The 26,917-nt window shown below is 43.6% G+C and overlaps 1 protein-coding gene and 1 long non-coding RNA gene across 4 annotated transcripts in view; both read right to left on the bottom strand.

The window, feature by feature from the left end:
* LOC138580194 (C-type lectin domain family 2 member B-like) overlaps positions 1-26,917 on the bottom strand; it is a 128,101-nt gene that overhangs the window by 63,055 nt on the left and 38,129 nt on the right. For all 3 annotated transcript variants that reach the window (XM_069650533.1, XM_069650536.1, XM_069650535.1), the window contains exon 2: positions 19,822-19,923. In XM_069650533.1, coding sequence (XP_069506634.1) covers positions 19,822-19,923 — 102 coding nt within the window. The remainder of the gene's footprint in view (positions 1-19,821; positions 19,924-26,917) is intronic.
* LOC138580195 (uncharacterized) lies at positions 10,583-17,367 on the bottom strand. Its single transcript, XR_011304200.1, has 2 exons — positions 16,922-17,367; positions 10,583-16,572 (listed from the first exon to the last, which is right to left on the bottom strand). It is a non-coding gene; the product is annotated as an uncharacterized lncRNA (long non-coding RNA).

The following is a 26,917-nucleotide window of genomic DNA, read 5'->3' as shown; positions in this document are numbered from 1 at the left end:
TCCTGGCCGCTCTTCCTACGTCAGGGCTTCATTCCATCCATGGCAGGTTCCTGACATTATTCACAGATTACTCTGTGTCTTTTTCTACTGGTGCTGGATTTGTCAGGGTGTCAAATTGGTCATCCTCAACTCTCCTACCAATACCACACACCTACATACATTCCTGGTTTTAACATTGCATTCTGGGACTTGCAGTCTCAGATTTCCACATTATAAACCAAGGACTACAGACCCCAGGAAACAAAAGTTAAAACAAGGTCTGTACGAGCATCTCCTGACTGGTATGAGGCATATTGCAGGGTTGAAATATCTGGGAACTATTTAATTAATACTTCTAGCATCAGAGAAGCTTGAAAACAGCGAGTAGGAGCTCCTTGTGTCTCCCCCCCACGCCAATTAATGCCTTACAAATATGCTTATGTAACTTTAACTGAGTATTTGAGAATGTTAAGAAAGAAGAATTAGGACACACCTCGTACCCAGTTAATCAGAATGGATCATAGATAATGGGCAAAAGGAAAAGTGTGCATCTCATGTGGAGGTTAGATTTGCTGCATGCTGTGTACTCGCTCCTCGCTCCCCAGTGGTAGTTCCTGCCTAATGTGTGATGCCCGGCACCCAGGAACTGGTTTTAGCTCCTGCTCATCGAATCTTCATTTCGAGCCATGATGTTGGCATGAACGGCCTCAGAACTCCAAGGTCAGCTGGTGGAGGTGTTCAGGAACGGTACCTCTAGCTTCTTCTGTGTTCTCCTCCTGAAGGTGGTGGTTTCTCCGAACGCATGCCTTTACGAAAGTCAACATTATTTACTCTTTCTGGGCAGTTTATCCCGTGCTCTTCCGGTTCTCATATAATAGGAGGAATCTACCTTGCATTGTCTTGAGGTGCCACTTGTTCCTGCCCCTTTCAGCAACCAGCTTCTCAACAAGTTCTGAAAGATATGCTGAGCACAGTTCTTTAAACTGGCCACCGTTTCTTTCATTACCCTTGTGCTCCCTGGCACACCTCTTCCATGTCTACTGCTCCACCTCTCTGGCTGCCTGTTCACTTCCTTTCCCTTCACTGTGTTGTTGTTCCGCCTCCTCCTACTATTTCCTACGTGTTTTCCCTCTTCTTCTCAGATTACTCTATAAGGCTGGTGCATAGCCTCTTATCACCCTACCTCACTCTCTAGGAGATTCCCATCCTTCTCTTCCCCTCTGTCCTCACTCTCCTGATGCTTATGCAAGTCATCATCCACTCTCTAGGTATGTCTTCTCATCATACTCCTCTCATTGGGGTTTGTCCACCTGCTCCTGGTGTTGATCTGTCTCTTCTCATTTCTCTGTTCCTAGCACTTAACATTCTTCTCCCTTCTATGTCCCCCTTCTTCCTCTCTCCCCTCTCTTCATGCTTGCCAACAATTTCTTAACTCTCACACTCCCCTCTGGCTTGGGTTTCCTTTTATGTCCCGTCAAGGATTGTAATTGGTCTTGTGAGCACCAGCTGTTGGACTATTCGGAATGATTCTTCTGAGTGGTGGGGACATTTGCAAACTACATTTCTTGCCTAGGTTTTCACTTGCGGTGCCGAGCACGGTTTTGCACTACAAGGAAATAGGAGGACAGACCGCCATCTTGGAGTCAGGAAGACCTTCCTTCAGATGTGCCTGATTCCAGGATGGCACTGCTGGTCTGTGCTGCTGCCAGATTCCTAGCACTGTCATTTGGACTGAAAGTATTCTGGAGTTTGTGCTTGGCCAGCTCGCAGTGCTCTCCACGAACCAAGCCTACACAACTGTCATTGAAAGCCAATTGTTGACAATCAAGGACATTCTGTGGCTCATGGTGTACCACAAACAGGGGGTTGCAAGCCAGGTTTGCATAGCTCTGGAGGTCTCCTTATCCTAGCTGCATGCTACAGCTCTGGGACTGGGAAGGTGTCTGGTAAAATAGAACACTCGAGGATAGGGTTGGAATGGAGGGTCTGCGGAAACCTCAATACACTACCGCTGGGGGCAGCATCATGTAGCAGTTGGTGGTGCCCTAAGGCCGGGAGACCAGGGTCTCAAACGTCTCATTCCCTAGCCTATCTGATTTGACTTTGTCAAAAGGGACAGACTGAAGAAACGATGTAGCTAAGGATCAGAAGTGCTAGAGTGAAGAGAGTGAGTCCTCTACACAAAGGAGCTCATTATGAGTTTGTCAGTGCAGTAATTCCGTGCCAGTATTAACATATATCGGCATGTTAGAGCACCAGCCAACTACAAGTTTTCAGTAATACTGGCAAATATCACCGGCATTACAGGTGCCGGTAATACAGGCACGTGTAATACTGTTGAAGTCTGGTAAAGTCTTTTATAATACTGCCCTGGAGTCCAATAGGACTCCATCGAATGGGGCCTTGAACTGGTTACCAACTCACAGAATCTGGCTGCAATACTGCCGAACCGAGTGCTGGTTCAGTAATTCCATTTGCTGGTATCCTGGGAGGTTTACCACCAGCATACGAGCAAATGTATGATCCCCAAAGACATCAACTCTTTGCGCTGACCAGTAATGCAAGCAGAGCTGAACTTGGCTGGGGAGAGTGACTCTAAAGAAAAAGGCGGGTTTGCAGTGCCTTCCAAAAGGATAGGTATAACTTTACAAAATAATTGGACAGTGGTCGGTTATACTTTTGTTAAGGTCTCAGCACTACAGATTTCCAACCACACACCTAACCACCATCCAACCCCGGAAGGAAATCATGCTTTTGGTACAGAAAGGTGTCGATTTAATGAGTGATGAACTTAGTCAAGTTGTATGAGGTGTAGGAAATATAAGGTAGCTCTGCATTTGATCGTCCACATTTTAGCGAAGGCTTGAATTTTAACTAGGGTCAAGGGTGTGAGACTCATATGTGACTCACGGGTATGAGACTCAGGCTGAATCTAAATAGATGCCAATACACAGAACACATGCTAGATCGATTTTGCTCTGCTCCACGATGCTATTTTAATGGGCTAAATTGCACTGAATATTTTGAAACACAGCCAAAAAGGCATAAGAATAATATTGTAGATAAAATATCACAGGAGAGCATGAGCAAATTATTTAGAGTGTACTGAGTGCAGTATCTGTTTACCGTTAGTTACCCTGGTGGAATAATTATTAGACAGTGTTCTGAAATTAGTCTCACCACTATAAAAATACCCCAACAAGTTTACCACAATATATTGCCAAGAGATACGAAAACTACCATCATACCAAAATACCACACAATACTAAATACAGTCCAAAAAGATCTCCAACGGAGGGCACCTGCATGGATGCATATATGCAGTCAGCAAAATGCCTTAAAAATTGACCCTTTTGTGACTGCTAACCACTGCAATGGTTTAAAGGCATTTAACACATGATCTCACTTCACCAGCCAACAATGTAACCCACTGCCGGATTCTGCACCCTTTGCTGCTTGCTGTTGCACTTGTGCTATCTCACAAGCAAAGATTTGCAATGAACCCAAATGGCACCTAAATAACAAGTTGTCGGTGGGTGCCACTAAGTTATCCAATATTCTTCAATCAATACATCAATAAGTCAAATAGGCATTAATACATTGGGGTGCAAACCACTCAACTAATTGCTCTGCATTAGACACCCAAGATACATCTACAATGACCTGGGCAGCCAGTCCCAAGTACAGATTGCACACCCTCTCTGGCAATACAGCCTAGTAAGTAATAAAACAATCCATACAGTGCAAATATCAATTTCTCTAAAAAATAATGTTAATTCATATACAATATATAGTCAGGTCACATAATTTTACTTAAATGTACAGGAAGATGCCAATATGGCCAATGCATTTCGGACCTGATTGTCCTTCATCAGGATAGAATTTTGCCTGCATCAAGAAAGATGCACCATAATAAGAAAATAAAACTTGACACCTCAGTGGTCTCAATGCTCAGTGCATCTGAATGCACACAAGTCTCCTTGTAGCACCAATCAACATGGTAAGCTTGCGCACACTGAGCACTAACTCAAAGTCTGCTCGATCGGCACTATCACTAACAGCCTTATAAGAGCACCTCCCACTTTCCATAGTTTACTTTGGGGGATCTTTATAAGAGCACCTCTCACTTTCCATAGTTTACTTTGGGGGATCCTTATGAGAGCACCTCCCACTTTCCATAGTTTACTCTGGGGGATCTTTATAAGAGCACCTCTCACTTTCCATAGTTTACTTTGGGGGATCCTTATAAGGAGCACCTCCCACTTTCAATAGTTTACTTTGGGCGATACTCATAAGAGCACCTCTCACTTTCCATAGCTCACTTTGGAGAATAAAACAAAACATTATCTGAGTTTCCACAAATGAAAAAAAACACAAGGTTAACAAATATGGCCTCCTATGGGATCACTGGAATTGGTGAAAAAACATGCAATTTTTAAAGTTAGGGTATATTTAATGCATGCTGTAATAAAACATAATACGTATTAATACCAGGTCACAATACTGGTTGCAATTTCCCAGAATTGGATCATAATTCTACCTCCACTACTGGTTGCAATTTGCCAGAATTAGATCACAATTCTACCTCCACCCTAACAGTGGCAGGTAAAATCTGTTTTAGTTCCACACACCAGTCAAGAGATGAACGGGAGTATGCTTCATTTCTAAAAACAAAATGCTCCCAAACTATTAATGAGGGCAATGGGTAACGTGCCAAATAGGTTCTTCATTTTGGGAGGGGCTTTAACTTGAGTGCTCAGAAAATAGAAAGAGAGTGATGTACAAGCTATGATGCACAGGCTAGAAGGCTCTCTGGGTGCGTATGCCCTTGGCGTAGTCAGCTCAGTTTTGGTTTTGTTCATTTGCAGCCAGTTTAAAAGCAGAATAATATTTCTGAGCCCTTTCCTGGATCCACTTGCCTGCTTAACATGGGTAGGCAACAGGGACATGACTCAGCCTATCCAATTTCACTTTGGCCGAAATGCACACATGCATGCTAAACTCATTTTCCCATACCTGAACTTCGTTCCCGTTGGCACAATACCAATGGTGAAGGGCGCTATACAAATGACGATGATGATGATGATGATAGACCAGTGTTATTGGATATTATCAGTGCAAGTCTGCAAACCTGTGCTTGACGGCACGTGTGCTTGGCTCAAAGCTGTCACTTGAGCAAAAGCTCTGTAGGCAAAAACCCTTTGTTATGAAGTATTGATGGGTGCACAGAGGCCTACATTTAAGAGAATAACGTCACCAGCAGTAGAGTGTCTCTGTTGTCTAAATGCTGTCACCTTAAGGTCATTTACACTAGCCATGTCCGCCTGCTAAACCAGCTGTCTGACATTTAAAAGGTTACTGGGAGCTAATAAAACAAAAAGAAAAGTGCTTGACTAAGTGTGCTTCTTTAAGCCACTTGATGTCTAAGCAATACAGCATCCCAGCACACTGAACTGCCTTAAAGAACTTATTCTGTACACTTATGAGGTGAAAATAATATCACACATCGTTTCATATGTTTTGTTATCACGGCTGTGAGGATGGGAGTATTGAAATAACCACTGGTGTGTTTTCCCTGGCACTCTAATAACCTAGACCATAATTATGTTTCAGGCCCAGGTGATGCAGTAAAATAAAATATCTAAAATAATCTATAGTCATCCAAAATAGTGTGAAGTACTGGGAGGAGAGGTCCTCGGCCTTACCTTGGTGAATGACAGGGTGGTGGTGAAAGAAACCGGGGGTCACCCTCTGCTGGTGGATGCTGCATATGGGGGAGGTGTACATGGATCACCAGACCAACCAAAGTGGGTCTCTGTATCAAGGAAAGTGGCAGTGACAGAAGCACGCCCACCCACAAGAATGACCAACATGGAAAAAGGGTGAAGTCCAAACCGTTTGAGTAAGTGTACTCCTAGAGTACCCTTCCATCTCCTTAGACAGTGTTAGGAAGGGCTTATCTTTTAGCAACTTTCCCTCCAGATTCTAGTGACCCCCCAAAAGTCTTGCTTTTGTTTTTCAGACTGACCTGACATTTTACAGTGAAGTGAAGCCTTCAGCTTCCCTCCACTGTGATTTTGCTCATCTGTTATTGAGGAACTGACTAGTGCTTCAGGCTGTCACTAGAGGGAAACTATTTCCCTTAGTCTTTTGACTTTGTTACTTTTCATGGTAACTTTTTTATCATTGCACAATGCATCTTCCAATCAGTGCAATGGGTTTTCTTTTGTGTGAGCCTAGACTACATTCAAGAGGATTTTTTGTTACCTAAGTTGTGCCTAAGGACAAACTGGTGGCAGCAGTTAGTTTTTCATATATTTTTCTGTACTTTGTTTTCCTTACTGTGTTTGGCTACTGATTGTGGATAGTGTCACAAAATGGCTGTGTCACAAGGTTTTTTGTTTGTTCCTTGGCCATCTTGTCTATTAGCCTTCTTCCTGACCTGCAAGTACAGAAAAATCCTTTTGTGGTCATGCACTTGCCCGGGAAAGGCTTGCTTTCACGGGCTAGTGCATACCATGAGCGGTGGCTCCCAGGAAGTGGGCTGGGACTGTCGGGTGCCAATCCACATACAGGTGCCTGAAACTTGTGTGTGCATGCTTGCATGACACTCACAGTGGTCCCTGATTGGACCACTGATGGTGTGCATGAGTGGGGTGTTAGGGAGAATTCTCAGAAATGTGCTAATTCCCTCCACCTTAGAGACCCCCAGCAACGTTGCAGGATGTTGAGGACTTGTTTTTTTAACCCTGGAGAGAGTAACCCTTTTTCCCACTCTCTAATGTATTTTACTGTGATTTTGTACACTGTGTTTCTTTTGGTTGTGGAGTCTGACAAACTCCATAAGCATCATCTTTTACATTGTGTCACACAGCACAGCACCTTCAGTGCAGTGGCACGGGGAAATCTTTCAGATTTCCCAAAGGTTTAAATACCTTTTCTTGGTTAAACTACTGTTTCCCAGAGCAATAAAGTGAAATTGACTTTACTTAACCTTGTAATTTGCTAGACCCAGCACACAATATCTTACAATAGAGTGCTGGAGGGGTTACCTAGTATCCCTTTGTCTAGCTTCTCATGTAACATTTTTATGTTACCCTTTTCTCACTGAATGGCTGAAGCAGTGGTGTCGTTTGAACTACCATGGTGTGCTTTTACCACGGGCTGTGCTCGCAGCTACAGTAAAGCACCAATGGGAGCCATCTTTGCCAAACTGGACCCCTGTCTTCTTTTTTCACCATTTCTTTGTGGGAAGGTCCTTCTTGAGATGTACTCTGTGCGCCAAACCAGGTTTGGTCTCTTTGTTCATTTTGCCTTTAGCGGGATTCACAAGTGAAGCCCGCCTCTGGCTCCAGAGTGTCTGGGGTAGGCAGGAAGTTAGGGAGGTGCCCAAAACTCCCTGTGGTTAGTCTCCTAGGAGACCCAAATGCACTCTGTACTGATTGGCCGGCTGACTGTCCGGCAAGGACAGCCACCCTGCTGGGTGACTGACAGCTAGGCTGGAATGAATGGGAGAGAACTGAATAAAAGGAGAGTCATTTGTCTTGGAAGGCAGAGTCGACCACTAGATGAAGGAACTGAACAAGAACTTGAAGAGGATGCCTGCTGGACCGTTGGTTTGCCCGGTGATACCCTGCGGCAGTGCCGAAAAGCCAAGTTCGCATCGATAGAGAAGCCACTGCATGGATAACTTCTCCCCTTGAGTTGGTGGGACCAATCAATTCCAAAGTAAGCCATCTGGACATCCATCTCGGAGCTGGTTGAATTTCCACAGAGTTGCTGCTGGAAACTGTATAGCCAGGGAGAGGAACACCAGATTGCGTGTGTTGCTTTTAAACTGGCCTAGAGCTTCTGGAAGATCCTCCGGACTCCCAGGAAGCAGGACTGACCAAGCCTGAGCCCCCGCAACAGAGTGCAGGAGCCCAGAAGTGAGGAAAGTCCATCTCGACAGCCAGGAACTGCGGTGTTGCTATTTGCGGTAGACGCAAGGAGCTGAAACACTGAACCGCCACTGAAAGTGAAGTTTGCCAGTTACAAGTTTTGAACATCCCAGTGCATTGCAGGAGTCCCCCGATGTCCTCCCTCTTGTCCCCACGACTGAGGACCAGGAACAGTGAGATCTGCAGAGCTACACAGGAACAGAGGTCTTCAGCTGCATCTTTTTCTTCATTTCTAAGGTACTGTAAAAAGTCTAAGAGAACTTACCTCGAACTGTAGAGTGCTTGCAACATCTACAACTCATAAGTCTAATCAGCTTGTGGCCCTACATTTGATTCTTCTTTTCATCAAAGACTCCTAAGAACTTGTGCAAAGACTTTTCCATTTACTTACCAGAAATGCTTCATCCTATCCAAGACTTTTGCCCATTGACTTTGGCTTAGCCCATTGAATTGTATGACTCTTCATGGAGGATCCAAACGTATTTGCCTGCTTAAGAATATTTGTGGTCTCTTGTTGTTCTAATAACCTTTTCCTTTTGCCAACTTCTAAGAGTAATCTAAATGCTAACAGTAAGATATTAATGTCCCCAGCACCCTAGTTATTGAAGTCACCTGTGGGTTTAGGTTGTGTCTGTGGGTCATCCCAAAAGGGTCTTTACTGATTTAGAAACTAAGAGTGTACAGTGTTGAAATGTATTTGTGTGTTACTATTATATTGCTCCCCTCTGAAGAAGGCTTACCTAACTGACTGATAAATACATTAATAATTGGTTATGCAAGAAACCTTGAGTGTAAGAGTATATTTGAATACCTTTAACTGTGCATCTCTGTGTGACTCCACTACAGCTCACATTGACCCCTCCTGAGGTAAGCCTAGCTGCTCAACACGCCACCAAAACTGTGTAGTACAAGCTTATACCAATGGTTTGGTTTCCTATACCTGTAGTGTGTAGTGGTCCGAGAGGGTACTGCATACAAACTTTACCTAACACGGGGTAGATCTTGCAATTGAAGGGCTGAGTCTGATCACCCAACGGACTTTGGGATAAGAAGAGCCATTCTAGCAGATCTGAATAGAACCCAAGTATCCTGTTGTAGCTGTGAAGACCGAGGAAGACCTGTGGACAATCCCTGAAGATGCCTGCAATCAAATCTGTCTGGAGACCCGGTGGAGCCCTGTCTGGCTATTGACCTCGGAAGGCCCTCGTGGGTGCTTCAACCCTCTGGAGCTGGTAGGCACAAGTGAGCCCAGTGTTTTCTGGTGCCCTAGCAAGTTGGAGCACTCTGAAGCGTCCATGGACTGCCTAGAGGACTGACGAGTTCCAGATTGGGCTTCCATGACAGAAGCACCAACGTTCTGTATTTCGGGCCACAAAGGGTCTTCAACTTGTGGGACAATAGGACTCCCTGCAAACTTTCAGCTCCTTACCATTGACGGGTCCAGTAACTTCCCTTCAACTTGTTTTCCCACGCCTGTTCCAGTGTCCTCAGGAGTGCAGCATCAGCGGTTGTATTGTTCATCCAGAAGAGGTTGCAAAAAAGATTCCATCGAGGACCGGAACTTTGCTTGCACCCTCAGATCCTGAGCACCAGGGAGACCGGATCCAAAGGTAGGAAAACCTACCTCATGCGATCCTCTGACGACCCTCCAAGTCCTAAGAGAAATCGGACTATGGGTAGTAAGTTGTAACAGTACTTACCATCCCCCCTTTTTCCACCCTTTAAAAGTTTGAATAACTTTTGAAACTTTCATACTTGTTTGGCTTTGGCACTAATTGTCGCTACCAAAGCTGGGAGCAGTTTTATTTGACAGAATACTTCCTCAGCTAACTTTTGGACCCATCTTCACATCCCCAGGTCTTCTCACTGTGTCCCAGCTCCCAAACTACTGGGAAACTGAACTTGGCCCCATACAATTTAGGGTTGGACTTCTTAAGTAAGTATTGTAATTCCTGTGGACAGTTAGTACTAACCTAATCCCTTGCCTTCCTTTACAGGTAATGGCGGGTGTGATTGTTTTTAATTTGCACCAACTAAAGTCACTGTATATATGTTATATAGTATTTTAGTCTTACGTGATGATACTACGTGATGATACTACGTGATAATACTACCTGCCATTAATGATTTTTCTGGGCCTATACTAAATGTGTTATTTTTTATAACTAACTGTCTAAGTGTAATACTTGGTGTTTCACTGAGTGCACTCATTGCAGACTTTTGTGTCCACGCTCCTCTCCCGAGATTTAGCCTTGGCTTCTCTCCATGCTACATTGATTGGTTTGGCTAAACTAGCAGAAGTTGCTCCCTGTTCACTATAAAAAGGGTAGCCTCTTAAGCATCTGTCCACCAGCCCAGAGTTTAGAAATCCATTCTATCAATAGGCACTCCCAAACACAGCACAGACAGGACTTCCTTTCTTTTTAAGGAAACAGAGTTGAAACATTCAGAATTCACAGAAAAGTATGGAAATACAATTCTTTCTTCTGCAGTGTTGCAGAAAACAACAGTATGAGTCAAATTAGCGGTGCACTGTGGGAGTCCCGTGAATACAATGATGCACTGAAAAATATGAAAGGAATGTTACGCCTTTTGTCCATGTGTGGAACAAAACAAACACACACTCTTCACCCGCCAGCATCACAGAAATGACAAAGCTATGATTTCCCCATGCTGAGAATGCTATATTCACACCGAACACCATCACTTGTCGTCTCTTTTTTCTTATTGGGTGTGTTTTAGCCAGACTTGCGACTTTTCACAATATATTACAATTACAATTCTTGATAAAAGCTGTGATTTGTACATTTCAACTCCTTCAACAGACTCACAACTTCCCATGTCAACAGTGTTTTGTGCCCCGAACATATTCTTTCCCAGAAAGAAGTTGTTTCAATCCACCACTCATGATCCACACATTTTGCAAATTTATGAATTCTTAACCTCCGAGTCCCACAACAATTGATCCTAATATGTCTTAGACTCTCACAGAGTGTACATAGATTGTTGGCATATTGGTCCTTATATCTCACAAAAAGTATTTCTCTGTTTGGAATGAGATTTAAATGGAAACTGAGGAAGTTGTTGTACATTTGGAGTTTGGGAAACGTTTTAAGTATCCCAACAAGAGGCCCTGTGGTTTATCAAATGGAGATGGGGACTGGTGTGGTGTAATGGGGCAGTTGTCCGTATGCAGTCCATTCTTTCTAAGTGTTTTTCACATGCATGGGATTGTGTATTAGATCACCTTCTATACAGTTACATTCCTGAAATATTTTCAAAGCATATCATCTTAGATTGCACAGATATTCATTTGTATTTGTGAGGAGGGTGCTATTTAGATCTTCATACAGGGAATTTGCCATGGGGGTAAGAATGAGCCTGTTCAATGAGATTACTTTCCACTCAACATGTGAACACAGAGATTGCAGACCTAGTTCGTATACAAGACAGGCCAGGGGTAGGTTTTGGGGAAGGATTAGGACGTTTTTCCATAAATTGCCCTATAATCCAATATAATGTTCTACTTTTTGGACTAGTATCTTGACCATAAATTAAGGAAGGGATAACTTTACCAGTGTACAATTTGATTAGAGCTGCCAGAGAAAACTTGCAATAATCATGGTTCAAATTCTTCGTTTGGCAGCTTAGTTGGAGTAATTTGCCTTCCATGGTTGCTTATGTGTGTATCTCAGATGGAAACGATCTCAATCTAAACCCCATATACGTGACTTCACAGGCTACTGTTATTGTGTTGCCAGAGAGTCTCCAATTGAAGGGGGGGCTCTTTTTTGGTGGATGTTTGAAGACCAGGATATTTTACTTAGAGGGGTTCATTTTCAGGTCATTGTTGATTGCATACACCTCTAAGGCATCCAGCCCAGCAGCTGATGCAGGCCTACAGGGGTGTAGTCAAGAAACACAATGTTGTCCGCATAGGCCAACCCATTTATCCGCTCTGAACCAATTTTAGGGCTTGTCACCCCGCACATATGGAAGCAGCTAGCCAGGTCTGTCAAGTAGAGAATGAAGATTCCCACGCAGATCTAATCTTACCTGCAAGCGAGATCGTTCATGGAGCGCCACCACAACCATTAGGAGTGATGGTGGTATGCCCCACTGTTTCAGTTTTAACCATAGGCGTGCTCTATTCACTGTATTGAAAGCCTGTGATAGGTCGATTCAAGCCCCGAACAACATTGAACTACTCATGATCAGACCATTTAGTAAAGTTGATAGTCCACAGCGAAACCCGATTTGATGTTTTGATAGTATTCCTTTTTCTTTGGCCCATTGTTCTAGTTCTTTTAAGACTATGCCCACAAAAATGTTGCTATCAGCGTCATGGAGGGAGATTGGACTATAGTTCATTGGATCGGCCCAATCCCCCTTCTTGTATATGGGAATTAATATGGCCCCATTCCAGCACTCTTGTATGCCCATGGGCTAAATCATTTTGTTGAATAATGGAACATGGTGTAAGACCATAATGTAGTGTTTGACTTCAATATTTGTTTGGAGAGCCCATTGGGCCCTGCTGCTCTGGAACTGAATGACTTTTTTATTAGTTCTGTTATCATGTATTGTGAAATGCTTAACTCCCATTTTACTGTGTCTACCAACATTTTCAGTCTTTTTTAGGGAAATTTATAGAGGGATGGTCTTAATGCCATACCCGATCCTCAATTTTGTTACATTTCATGATGCATTGATTAACTTTCCTTGAGTTTAGTTTGGAAAGGAAAGGTCGTAAGAAGGAAACGAATCTCGAAAGGTGAGAGACATATTTTGAACACTGCCACGCTGTGCCCTTGCTGCATAATCATTGTGTGCAATCTCAAACCACTGAAATACTCTTCTGCTCTCTTCTGTTGTTCGGGAACCGTGCGCTCCCAAGCCTTTGAGGGGACCACTCGTTTCATTTTTGTGACCGTTTACTGTCCCTGATACCCCTGGGTCTGGCGCGCATTACAAATATTAAAACAAACAAACACTATTAGTGATCAAAAATGTCTTGATGTGGCCCTGCCAACTGCGCACACCATTTGTTCACCATCCTTTTGGGAGCTAAGGTATTTTTGTGACCTTGACCAATTCCTATATCTGGACTGTAATTCTTTTTAATTTTCAAGATGCGATCAGCTCTATTCAATGATTTGTATTATAGCATGCAAATACTTCTTCTTAGTTATTTTTTCTAATGCTTTGTGTCTTCAACATATATGTGAAAATGTGTGGGCTTTGCTTTCTCACTGAAAGATGTGGGTGGATTAATGGCCCAAAGGTGTGAGGATTACAAAGGGATATCAAGTTCAGATTCCATGGATGAAGCAACAATGTTCGATGGTTGCAGTTTTAGCTGTGTCCCACCCTGCCCAATTTTGACCACTCGATTCTTGCTGTTGTTAACTGTGACTTTACTAGATGTTATTTCTGTGATTGAACATCTCATAGGAAAAGGACCCAGTGAGCATGGCATGATCATTGGCGCTTTTTGCTTTCACGTGGCATTTTGTACATTTATCAAACACGACTTTTGACAAAAATAGATAGTCAATCGTTGAACCCTGGGACCCTCGAGTCCAAGTTGGTGCAGGGGGACATCACCTTCAATGTTTCCATTGGCCATGTATACATTCCAATCAGTAAGGAAAGATAGCCAATGTTTTCCATTGGGTGTGGGTTTCTTGACCGTAGGATGTTTTGCAATTTGGATACATTGGGAGTTCAGGTTGGCAATCAAGTTGATGCTCACTGACCCATATATCATATCGATCCGAGTGAGTACATCACCCAATGATGTTAGAAAGTCCATGAGGGAGGAGTTTGAGGGGTTCCAGAATGTGGGAATTACCACTAAATTGCTGGTGGCATTGACACTTCAATTGAGTTTTTACGACCAGTATTCCTGAGACATCACTGCAAATTAATTCATTTGAATACATGGTGGAGTTCTGCAGTGCAATTAAAAGCCCTCCAGTAGGTCTTCCATTGTTTCGACTCTGTGCAGGCTGATTTATAATTGTGAATCCATCTACATCAAAACCAGAGACTAACCATGTCTTAACCATGTCTCTTGGAGGGCTATTTTGTCATAGTTATTGACGATCTCATTTCTGGTTTCTTTATTCTTGAAAGAAGAGGAGCCCCTTGTATTCCACCAGGTTCCGCAGTAAATCCCATTTTCAGAAAAACGTGCAAGATTATTTCAGGTACAAGTGACCAGACATTTGGTTTCTGATAAATTCAGTTGTTCGCGTGTGTGCCGACTCTTTTCTCTGGCTTCGGGTTGTGGGGATCAATAGAACTTGATGATCCTCTAGGCGTGTTGGTGGTTGAGTAAAGTTCATGTATGCTGTCTGTGCTTTTTTGTCATCATTTAGAGGCTCAGATGATACAGCAAAGTCTTTTTTTAGCAGAACTTGGGTGGCTGACAGAATGGCATTGGCTCTTAGCCTGGACTTCAATCCCATTTCCACAATGCGTGCATTGGGATAATTGGGAAATTGGGAAAGCGAACATATTAAAAGGAATTGATCATCCACTTCATACAAAATTGCCAAGATTCTGGTTCTGTTTAGAGGTTTCAGTTTTTTGTGCCATTTGTACTTCTCATCCATAGCTTAGGGATTGCAAAAGGGTGAGATGGCGGAGTGCTGAGTGGAGTGTTCAATGCTGAATCCAGGCACTTTTCAAAAGCTCTCAAAGAAAAAGCTGAGTTTTCATTAGACAACGCAGATCCTTGACTGCATGCATCTGTGTGGGATGGGCTTCCCCTGCCAACTGTTTGTGTGCAGGTTATCTTTCGCTGACTTGATAGTGAGTCCTCTGCTTGCATCATGCTGTTTCTGGAGTGAGAGATTTCATCGGACGTTGCCTGTGGCGCACCAGCAGGGAGTTTTGATCTGCACTTCCCCTGTAAAAATATTGGAGCCAGTTTTAATGCTGCTTGAGGTTTGTCTGTTTGAATACCCACACTCATTTTTGAGAGAGTGCGGGTCCTCGCAGCTAGTTGCCCTCCAGAGTGATGGTCTGGATCTTCACTCAGTAGACTTGAGGTTGTCATTTCTAGTACATTGTTTGATTGAGTTTGTTGTTCGGCATTCTTTGACTTCTTTGGTTTCTTCTGCGGAAATTTTGACCAATATTGTTTCTTGCTGTTATGATGACACACCCAAATTGAGCTTTTGCTACCTTTTAGTTTTTTGGCCTTTTCTGATTTTTTTGTTTTGTGCTCTTCATTGTTTTGTGGATTGTCTCCCTTTGCTCTGCCTTCCATGTTTTTTCTATAATTTATTTTCTGAGTTCTTCCATTTGTTTTCTGGGTTTTGATCTGTGGTTCAAGGAGAGCCCCATGTGAGGAGTGAGTTGGGCTAGATGGTGCCTTCACTTTCTTGACAATCTCCTCAGGTATTTGGGCGAGACGGATGAACTCTTCCATGATGGATTCGGACAGGGTTGTGTCATCAAACAGTTGAGTGTCACTTTGCGGGACACCATTTTCTTTTAGGGTTCCAGATTTATTGGTCTGTCGTATTTCTTTGGTGGGCTATTTCACTCCATGACTAACAGATTCTGCAGTCCTTTGCAAGACAAACCATTGGCTCCATAAAACAGTCAATGCTTGCGTTTGTTGATTAATGTCTCATTTTAATTCAACTATATTGCTGCTGGGAAGGGAATTAACTGTGGTATTTAGACCTTGCATGGAACTTTAACATTGGCTTACTTATTTGTCAGTTCCATTAACAGGCCTGTATGTGTCTGCACCTTGCCTCAATGTAATTAAAATACATGTATTAAAGAGTTTCGGAAACAATTTAGAGCTGTTATAGTTGCGTCACTCTCTTGCCTGGGAATCACCTGGGTGGCTTTGTTCGTGCCTACTCTCTTGACTAGAAATGTCTGAGGCCACTTGGGAATCCATTTGAAAGACTGGTGGCTGAGCCAATATTGGACTCTGCGATAGAGCTGTCCTTAGTGAGGCCTGAAGAACAAAAGGAATCATTTGATTCTGCTGTATTTGTTGGAGCAGATGGCATTGGGTTGACTCCTCTTAATGCGCTGTGATCTGCAACCGGCATAGGATTTGCCATTTCCAATTAGTCTATTTGGTCCAGGCTCTTGGGAAGAAGTCTGTGATGGTTTTTTTTTCATTTTGGTAGCGGTTAATGTGTATTGTAGGCCATTGCTCTGAGCTGTCCTTGAGGATAGGACGTTAGGGGATACACCACATACCCCCTTCAGATTAATATGCTCACTGATATGAAGGATGTTGGGTTGTTGGAAGGTACTAGTGGACTGTCTTTCTACTCAACAATCTACTCTTTGTGGACTGACAATGGGTTTAAGGTGACTTTTCATGAGTTTGTCAGTGGGGGTTGGGTCATCTGCTTCAGGTGCCCTCAGATCATCATCCAGCAGTGCACTACGCAGATAGTAGGTGCATGACATGGTGAGGGGGCTTGTGGAGAGTGCACGCTTCTTTATGGTGAGATGTATTGTGCAGCAAGCAAGTCAAGAGACCCAAACGCTGAAGGTGGATTGCACATGCAGTTCAGACCGCCTCAAAGGCACTGGCGGCCCGCAGTCATTGGTCACAAAGATGAAACAAGTGGTCGGCTCAAAGGCTTCAAAGGCAGCAGTTACCGGCCTGCAAGAGAGAGCAAGAAATTATGTCAATGGTGTGAAATTACGCGCAATGTTACAGCAGCACTTGCACCATGCAGCAGTGTTTGAGATGTGTCCCTTTTGAGATTTCTCCCCTGCTTCCGAATTTTCCCCTCTGAACAGACAGGTGCGAACTCAAGACCGGCTCAAAAGGCACTCACGGCCCACAGTAAACGGTCACAAAATGAAACAAGTGGTCCCCTCAAAGGCTTGAGAGCCCACGGTTCCCGAACAACAGAAGGGAGCAGAAGAGTATTTCAGTGGTATGAGATTGCACACAATGATTATGCAGCAAGGTCACAGCGTGGCAGTGTTCGAAATATGTCTCTCACCTTTCGAGATTCGTTTCCTTCTTACGACCTTTCCTTTCCAAACAAACAGAGCCGCGTTTGCAGAGGAGCAGCTGGCAGCTGGTCCACTCGGACTGCTCAGACTGCCTTTCGTCGACCTCTCCGCGGTGGATAGGGGTTTTTGCGCGTTTAACACCTCCTTTAGCGATCAGAATAGAAGACAGCCCAGGAAGCACAGGGGCCTCCGACTGCCTCTTGTCGCCTCTCCCATTTACCAGAGTCTTTTCTGTTTTTTGATGTGCATGCTGTGAATGCAGAGGGATCAGGTTCAAAGCAGGCAATGCTAGGAGATCCATAAACTTACGGGAAGGGGACCTCACACACATCTTGGGCAGTTTGAAAAACTATATGACCTCAAACCTTACTATAAGCTCAGGCCAACGCCTTTCAGCGCACCTGACAACAAGCATATGGTCCAAACATAGATCAGCCCAGCCTACACTACAGAGGTTCAATCCGTACCCCTATCCTCCGTCCAAAAGGAGACAAACGTCACCTTGCTCAGTCAAAGGGTGTGAGGTGTTTGAAAAGGAGCTGGAGGAAACAGTTTGAAGAAGATTGGTGAGTTAAAGTTCTACTGAGAGGAGACATGTGGGGGGAAGTGTTAGAGGGTTGAGGGAGAAGGTGACATTGGAGGAAGAATTATTGAGGAGGTTGGAAGTGGAAGTAGTGGTTAGATTTGGAGGGGCAGTAATTGAGGCGGTGGGTGTTAGGAAAGAGGTCTCTTTTTACAACTTTCCCTTCATTGATCCTATGGACTTGTTGCGCTATTTCTAATCCTGTTCTGACTTTGTGAAAGGAAGTAACGCCTTCAGCTTTAATTTCCTTGCTTTCTTGCTCATTATTATGGGCAAATACTGGGAAATGTGGTTTACCATTTTAATTCTTGTACTTTTTAACACTGCACCCAGTACCTTGCACTGCATTGTAATGGGGATACTCTTGTATCACCCTAGCTTTTTACACATGGTATTTTGGTTACTTTTATATGTGCCTAAAGGCAGGTTGGTAGCACCAGATACATGTTTACCATGTTGTGTTATTTTTAGTGTGCACATTCATGTTTACCGCGTATGGCCACTAAACATAGCCAGTGCCTTAAACTGCCCATGCCACAAGATTTCTGCATGCTTCATTGACCAGATTGTTGTTTGGCCTTCTTCCTACATTGCCAAGGAAGGAAACCCCTTAATCATGCATTGCTGCTTTCTTGGGCTAGTGATGCCTTTGCTATGTGTGTGGCCCAGGAAGGGGGAGTGACTGTCTAGTCCCACTCCACATCCTTGGCACCAGAAAGTCTAAATGCGGGCAAAATCAGACAACTACTGAAAGTTTAAATTATGCAGATCTTTACCACTGGTGGGCTTGAACTTTCTTCCAGGTCAGATTGTGGATAAAAAGAGGATCTCTGCAGCCATTTTGAACATAGAGTCTCTAATTAACTGGCTGTACACACGTTTGAAGACTGCTTGCATTGCAAGAAAAAGGAAAGACCTTTCGCGGTTTGCTAGAAAATGTGTACTCTTGGAACAGGCTTCAGGAGTGGAAATAGTAACTTGACAGCTGCACCATTGAAAGCCAAGACTCTGGCCTGGGTCCACAATTAACCTGCGATTTAATTGTCTGTCATGAAGCTATGTATACCAAATGTATAAAAGGCTGTTTGTTTTGAGAAGAACTTCAGATGAAGAATGAAGCCAGCAGCTGTCGTCTAGTATCCGCTTGAAGCACATTAAAATAAAGTGAAATCTGTGCCTTTTAAAAAAATATCCTATGCTAGTGTTTCATTTATGGAAATTATTATGGGCACAGGCGGGTGTCAACGAAATAATTTCCCACCTCTACTTACCTGCTTTGCTGAATAAGTTATTTTAGTGCATATTTGAACAGCAGTGATTGTATATATTTGTATGAAAGCGTGTAGTGTGATAATGCTATCCTCCCCCGCTCATCACTCAATCTTTCCAAAGCTCTGTGGCATTGAAAACATACAGAACATTAAAATGATAGGAGTGAGATTGTGGAACACACGCAAACACATGAAAACCATTTAGTTGGTAGGGGGGCGAGTTTAAAACTATAATTTGCAACCTGTGAAAACCTCATGGCCCCAACTTGGAAAACCCACACCGATCTTTATGACATTGCTCCTGTTGCAAGGAATGGACCCCAGTAACGCCTGGAACTCTTTCATCTTCATTTTCACCAAACTTAGGAAATGGAGAGAAACTAATTGGAGCAGATCTGAAACTTGAGGGAAAGACAAACTAGCAAATTAGTTCTGATGCTTAAAGTTTCTAATTTGGGCAAGGATTACCATTATTGACATTGTTTTAATGTTCAAGTTAAAATCAGATTCTTTCAATTCAATGAGTTTTGAGCAGAGCTGTGACACAATTGATATCTTTTTTATTTCTCTAGAACGACCAAACGAGCATTAAGGTCTGATTTGTTATTACTATTATTTTCCAAATGTCTTTAATGACATTTTTATTACATACAGAAGGTAAATAGCAACATCATATTGCAACAAATAACCATCCTTTAAACAACATAACAGTATATGTACACAACATAGAACAAGAACAAGAAGGGAAAGAAAGACTAAGAGAAAAGAGAGAGAAAGAAAGAGCAGACAGGAAGATATTCTTTTTACAGGGAGCATTGATGAGGCGTGCACTACCAAGTGGAAGACAGGCGCGACATGGGTTGAGGTCGAGAAATCATACACCTATTGGGGTCTGTTGCATTTTTGTTCATAAAAGCATAGAGACACACCTGGAGATTATGGCTCTTAAGTGTTCACCTGAAGTTTTCAGAGTTCAAAGCAGCATTGACTATATGGCCCAGAACAGTGTCATAAAAAAGACATAGCCACTTACCTACACAGTAACTAAGCAGGGCAATGTTAAAGAGGCCTGAAAACGCCAAGACCACACTCAGAGCCACTCCTGTGATGTTCGACACATTCCTGCCTTTGATCTCTGAAAAAATGCAAATGGTTACTTTTTCTTTCAGACGTTACTATGCCACTGGTAACTAAAAGGTCAGAAAGATAATCCAGTCATTACAATAGGCACTCAACATGGAGAGGCTTATAACATGCTCTGCCACATCTCTATAGTAGAAGCACCTCCCATTCCTTATTCCCAGTTCTCGCTCAAGCCTGTCGAGTGGCTTGCTCATTTCTTTCTTGAACTACAACTGAGCTTTTTTAAAATAATTAAATAAGCAATGCATTACTTGCACTGTAACCGAGGCAAAGCATCATGACGTCAACCAGCTCATAGGAAAATATCAGCATATTGGACCAGCTCTTCTTTAACTGATGACCTCTCAATTATATCCTGAAGATATTAAACAGCTTTGCCGAAATCCACACGCTGTTGCATAATCCCCAACTCAGAATACTCTTAATGAGAGCCTTCAAATGTTGCTACTTCTGAAGGCTTTTTCAGTTATTTATTTATTTTAATTTATAAAGCGCGCAAACAGCCCAGAGGCATCGAGTCACTGTTACAAGTAATGAACTTAGTTACCTGAGGCATAAATCAGGCATTTGAAGCAACATTTGTCAAAACGTTACATGCGGTTAGTCAGAGCAGGCACACTCTAGAACAATTTCATGTGAGATTTATTTTTGCTTTCCAGTCATACTGTTTCATACTTTTTTTTGACAGATGCAGTGTTACATTTATACTACTCAAAATGAATGACAACACTCTATTTATATTTTGGAATATTGATCTTTAATGAATAATTGTTTGAATTACGCAAATCCCATGCATTATCCTGTTTAATTATTTTGAATGCAGATAAACACCTTATGCATCATCTTCAAAGCCTTCCAGACAAACAAGCAAGAATTCTTAAATTAACCCTACAGGACGAACACTCACCACCCACACTTCAAATGTAAGGCTCCTTTGAACCCAGAAGAGACAGCAAAGAAGTCAAGAAACAAGCATTCTCAGCCTTCCAACCTATACCAGAGACTCTATCACTTCACCTGAGACTCAACCCTCTTAACAATTGTCAGGATCTAACTTAAACCCTTTCTCAACCCCCGTTTCTCCAAGCAAATCTTTGCAACCCTGGATTGTGGTCCCCTATCCCCTTCAATGCCTAGTGAAGGGATCTCTAGCACCCCAACATTGGTAGCATTGTGTGCTCTGTAAACATCCAAGTGTGCTTACATCACCTTCATACCTCTGCAACTCCCTTACCTGTTTCTTTTTGACTCATAATTTATGACGCACTTCCCTAATACATAGTCCAACACAATTCATGTTTCAAATGAGCACAAACGACACTACTGTATTACATTACAGCACTCATTTGAAACATTATGTAGCTCAGTGGGTTTTTCTTTAGTACCCCTGTTGTGGGAAAGGGTGGACTGTGATCCAAAAGTGACCAAGTAAATTTGTTTCAAAAGTGGGCACAAATTATATCATGAAAGAAAAAGAACTAGAAAAGAATTCTATTTCGAGGTATGCTCTCGTCTCTCTCTCTCATGTTCAGCTGCTTTTGGTTGTACCGTTTATTCATGCTCGTACTTCACGTTGCAAGAACTTTTGCTTGAAAGGCAAAAAAGTGCATCCAAATAATCAGTGCCACCATTTTGGTTTGCCAATGCATTTCGGACTGAGTCTGTCTTCAGGGCTAAGGCACTGATCGTATGGCCGGTATGTGCACAATTATCTGCAGGCGTGTTCTATGGTCTCGTAAACTTGGTCGCGAGCGAAAGAGCCAACTGGAATGAAACCAGTCGTGACCAAGGTCTATTAATTCACGAGAGCGTAGAAGGCGCCTGCAGATAATTGTGCACATACTGGCCGCACAGCCGTATGGTCAGTGATTTTGTCCTGAAGACAGACTTGGTCTGAAATACAGTGGAAAGGGCTACGGTCTGGTGGTTTGTAGGCCTCTGGAGATGCTGAGTTCCTCAATGAGGGTAGCTTGTGGACTTTAGGGTGACAGCCTTGTAGATAATGCAGCAGGATTTGAAGATGACATAGTATTGCAGTGGGAGCCAGTTCAATTGGATGAGGCTCAGGGTGATGTTGTTACATTTGTGGAGTCCTTTAATGAGCCGTGCTGCAGCATGCAGGACACATCTCATGGTAGTCACTGAAAGACCTTCTAAAAGGGCATTGCCGCCATCCGGATGGGAGAGGAACAAGGGTTGGACCGCATATCTGAAGTTGCTTTCTGGGATGAAAGGCTTACTTTTCCAAAGGAGAGTAAGTTGGTACCAAGCCGTTTGTGTCTTCCTTGCTATCTGCTATATTAAGGAGAGCGAACTGTCAATGTCAAAACCAAGGGGCTTGGCACAGGGAGTTGCTGGGGTGTGAAGACCTCAAGGTTCATAGCAGAGAGCCGTGTATAGATGTCAGGGTGTTTAATGTTGTTGGTCACACTGACAGTCAGGGACTGCAACGCAATTTTGAAAAACATACTATTCAGCTCCACCATTAAATCTGTTAGCAGTGTTGTTGGGTAGCAGTAAGAATTCAGTCTTGGAGGGGTTGAGTTTCAAGTAAGCACCGGACATCCACGACTGGATCAATGTGAGGCAGGCCTGTGAATGTCTTTGATGGAGGATATCTTGAGGTAGAGATACATGTCATCTCTGTGTGTATGTTGCGTGTAGTGAAGAGAGTTCCAAGTGGTTCCATGTAAAGGTTGACGAATATAGGGGAGAGGTTGGTTTCTTGTAGGACTCCACAGGAGATGGGTAGAGTTGGTGATCTGGAGGAATCCATTTGTTTAAACTGGTGGCCATTAGCAAGGAAGGGTTTGAACCATCGGAGGATGAACTCACTGATTGCCATGCGCCAATGTAGATTGTCGGTGTGTGTCTGGTGGTCTACCTGTCGAATGCTGCCAAGAGGTCAAGGAAAACAAGGAGTCAAGGATGGCGATCATCCAGGATTTTAATTACATGGTCAATTACCTTGAAGGTAGCCATTTCTGTGCTGCATCTGGGTTTGATTAGTAGGACTAAAGGAGGTTGTTGGTTTCAATGTGTTGGAGAAGTTGTGTGTCTACTGCTTTCTCAAGGAACTTACCTAGGAAGGGGAGATGGGTGATGGGGTGGTAGTTGTTGAGGTTGTCAGAGTCCAGTGTTGGTTTCTTGAGAAGCAGGAGGATTTTTCTAGTCTTACGGTTTGAAGGAAAGGTGTCTTGACTTAGGGAGCAGTTGATGATTGCCAGGTAGGGAGGAGTGCTGCAGTCTGAAAGGTCTTGGATACAGAGGCAGGGAGGATGTCATCGGCTTATGATGTGGCCAGTGAGGTCTTCCATAGAGAGTGTCTTGAAAGTTGCCCAGGCAGTTGTGGTTTTACGCAATGGGATGTGTAGTGTGCTGCCAGTTGTGGCACTGGTGTCTATGTGTTGGAGAATCATGCTGCTCTTGTTAATGAAGAAGAGTCGATGGTGGTGAATTTTTTGATGAAGTGCGGTACAAATGGATTGGGCAGATTGTACAATGCAGTGCTTGATGGCTTTGAAGAGGGCTCTGCTTTCATTCTTGGCTTTGGCTGTGGTGTTTTGGTAGTAGTTGGCCTTGGCAGTCGTGATCAGTCGTCTGTGTATAGCACAGAGTTCCTTGAGCAGGGTGAGGTCATATGCACTGCATGATTTTCAGCAAGTCTTTTCTTGCTTTCTGGTAGTTAATTTGCTGAAGTTAAGTTCTTGGGTGTACAAGGATACAGAAGGTTTAGGCTTGAGGGTGCACTTTTTCATTGGAGCATGGCGGTTGATGTTTGTTGCGAGGATGGTGCTGAATTCTTGGAGAAGTGAGTTGCAGTTCTGGTTCTTTAGAGGTAGTTCAGCCCATGTGAGGAGGAATTTGGTGACGTTGTCCGCGAGAGCCTCCACTGGGAAATTCTTAAATGATTTGAAGGCTTTGTTGCTGAGTTTCAAATGGGTTTGCTTGGTTGGTGAGACGCAATTTATGACAAATGGGATTGCCAGATTGTCGGACCAATCGAGTGGGATTGGAAAGCTGTGATGATGGGTGTGCAAGGCGGTGATCATGAGGTTGAAGGTATTACCATTTCTTTGAGTAGGGTCTTTTGTGTGCTGCTTGAGGTTCAGAGTGTCGAGTAGGCAGTGAATCTCCCTTCACTAACTTAGTTGCTGGGTTGCCTGGGATGTTGAAGACACAGAGGAAAGTGATGGCATGCATGAGTAACATGGTGGTGACCAAGTCTGTGAAGTCTTCGATGAAGGAGGTGTTGGGGTTGATGGTCCGCACAGAAGGTGAAAAGTGACTGTGCCCATTGGGGAGAGGGTTAAGTGGCATATTTCTTTAGAACAAGTTTGAATCATCAAGGAGTGACATTAGGTGAGAAAAGGGGCAGAGATTGGTCAGCATTACTATGTTCACTAATATTCACATTGTACTTTCAGCAGTTAATTTCCATGAAGCTTATGACTGTGCAAAAGGGAAACATGCTCCAGTGCCAATCAAGTCAATTTAACCGCAGCCCAAGATATTTATTTGTTTATAACACTCCAAAAACCTACAGGCATCAGGTGCACTCCATTTAATAAAAGTGGCTGCATATGTGCTCTGGTGTGACTTCATGTGGTGTTATACATCCCATGTGCTAATTGATCTCCCACTAAATGTTTAGATGGGGCTTTGGTGCCACCTACATGGCAAAGCCATTGCATGGAGTACTGATAGGAAGGAGATGTCAAGTGAGGAGGGACATTCAACCTGTAGATCTTTTTTGGTTTTTCACTCATCCCCACAACCCCCGCTTGGTAAGCCGCTGCCTGGCATGGATATCATATGCCCTTTAACTGCTGTAGCCATCTTATGGCTAGGTACTACCATTACGGCAGTGCCTGGGAAATGACCATCTCATGCACAAACTCCGAAACTATTGGCTTTATCAACGCTTCTTTTTTCTAGGACACTCCCGCCTGACCTCTCCCTGTGCCATGGTCCTGCGAAGCACAGGCAAAATTCCAGTGCACTGGCAGGAGAGAACATTGAGGTCACAGTGAGAAACCCCTTCTCTGGTTTTTGAGAGCTATCTGACACTGCCTTCAGCTGAGGTGAGTAGGAAACAGAGGGGTTGTGGGGGAGAGAGGCAGGTTGTATCCCTCTCACCTTCCTGACCAGAGGCCTCCTAGAGTTCCCGTTGTTCATGTGCTGACTATCCCAGCACCACAGGTAAATCAGCCCAGATGAAATCGGCTCATGCAACTTTAGGTAAACAGCATCTCCAGCCCCAGTAATGACCAGACGTCCTGGTTTTCCTGGGACGGTCTCAGAATTGGGCGCTCTGTTCCCCCTTGCCGAAAGCTGTATTATTTAAAAAAAAAAAAACCTGTCCTGGTTTTTGGGAAAGGGAGGGTGAGAGTCACGGTTTTGGGGAATGATAACTTAATTTTATAAACAATCGTATAAATAAACATTATGATTTTTTCAGAAGCTTGTCACCAGGATGGGCTCGAACCCCCATCTTTTCACATACTAGCCATAAGCATTAACTCACTGCGCCACAGACAGTGGCCGGAAAACAATTAACGGCAAGGCATGTAATATCAAACAGAGTAAAAGCTCCTTTTTAATTAACATTATCTACACCCTTAATTTGCAGAAGCAGGGCTGGAAATACTGTGGAATGTTGGTGGGGGCAGAGACACAGGTTAAGGGGGAGGAAGGGAGGAAAGGGTGCGTGTGGGAAGGGGGCAATGGAGGCAGTAGTCCTTTTATGTTATTGGTCATTCCGGTTTTTCGTCTTCTTGAAAATCTGGTCCCCCTAACTACAAGTTGATTAAAGAGTAAACTAGGGTGGCTTTAGGTAGCAGCCTCGTGAGATCTCAGACATTGAGGAGATCTCACAAGAGTGGCAGTGACACGAGTGCACGAGGGAAATATGCAACAAGCAGAATTAAGTGCTCCTGCATACTGCACATTAGAGACAGTGGCATCACTAGAACACTGTGGCTGGGGGGCACATCAAATAAGCGTCAACTGGTTTAAGTATACCTAGATTTTACCAAACTGCTTACAGAAATGTGACATTTATGTTCAGAGTAGGTTACATGCAATAAATGTTTAGCATCAAGTTAATATACATCCTAAGCAGTTAACTCATGGTCAACAGTTGCAAAAATGTCATTACACTAAGCAAGAGACTGCATTCTTTTAGCTCAAGCAGGCATCACTCCCAGCACAGCTTCAGATAATGTGTAGAGGTGGTTATTAGCAGAAGAGACGCCACTTCCAACTCAGCGTTAAATAAATAGCCAGTTAAAAAGAGTCAGCTTAACAGAGGTGGGATCAGTCATACCTCAGTTTCAAATGATGTTAACATTAATGTTAAAGGACGTTCATATCGCGCACTATCACCACAAGAGTGGTCTCCTGGTGCTCTGGCAGATCTGAAAGGTAAGAGGGCAGGGAGGGTTAATAGGGTGTAGCAGGGATAAAGCTAGAGCGAGATTTAGTGATGTCCTGTTGGCAGCTTCAGTTCAGTTAAACCGTTCACTGAGCATGGGTGCGGTTTTTGGATTGGTAGAGTCTCATGTGCTGTTGTGCGAGACTATGTGTGGTTTGTTTTGTTGTTGCAGTGTAGTGCAGTGCATGCAGTTTGCTGTGCAAGAAAGTGGCAGTGTTTGTTTAGGGTGTGAGAGGTGTGAGCAGAGAGTTGAGGTTTTTAGAGGATGGGTTAGTGGGGTTGCATCGTTGTTTCGGACATCTGGCTTAGGTGTCTCTGCCCTTGCTGTCTTCAGGCGCATTACTTTGGCGGGTCATTCGTATGGTTCTGCGCAAGGCGGTGGCATGTCTCTGACTGTCTAGTGATCTGTGGACAGGAAGGTGGCAAGGGCCTCCCCCTCTCCAGGGATGAGATCGCTAAGTTTGTGGGTTGCTCTTTAGTTGTCAGTGGGTCTGCCTTCCCTCGTCTCCCTGAGCTCCAAGGGGGCAGTCTCCTCCCTTCAAATTCTAAG

This window comes from Ambystoma mexicanum, chromosome 3p (assembly GCF_040938575.1).
Source record: "Ambystoma mexicanum isolate Mex_15411 chromosome 3p, UKY_AmexF1_1, whole genome shotgun sequence".
Taxonomy (NCBI): domain Eukaryota; kingdom Metazoa; phylum Chordata; class Amphibia; order Caudata; family Ambystomatidae; genus Ambystoma; species Ambystoma mexicanum.
Note: the sequence above shows the minus strand (reverse complement) of the source record. Positions and strands in the feature narration are given on the sequence as shown.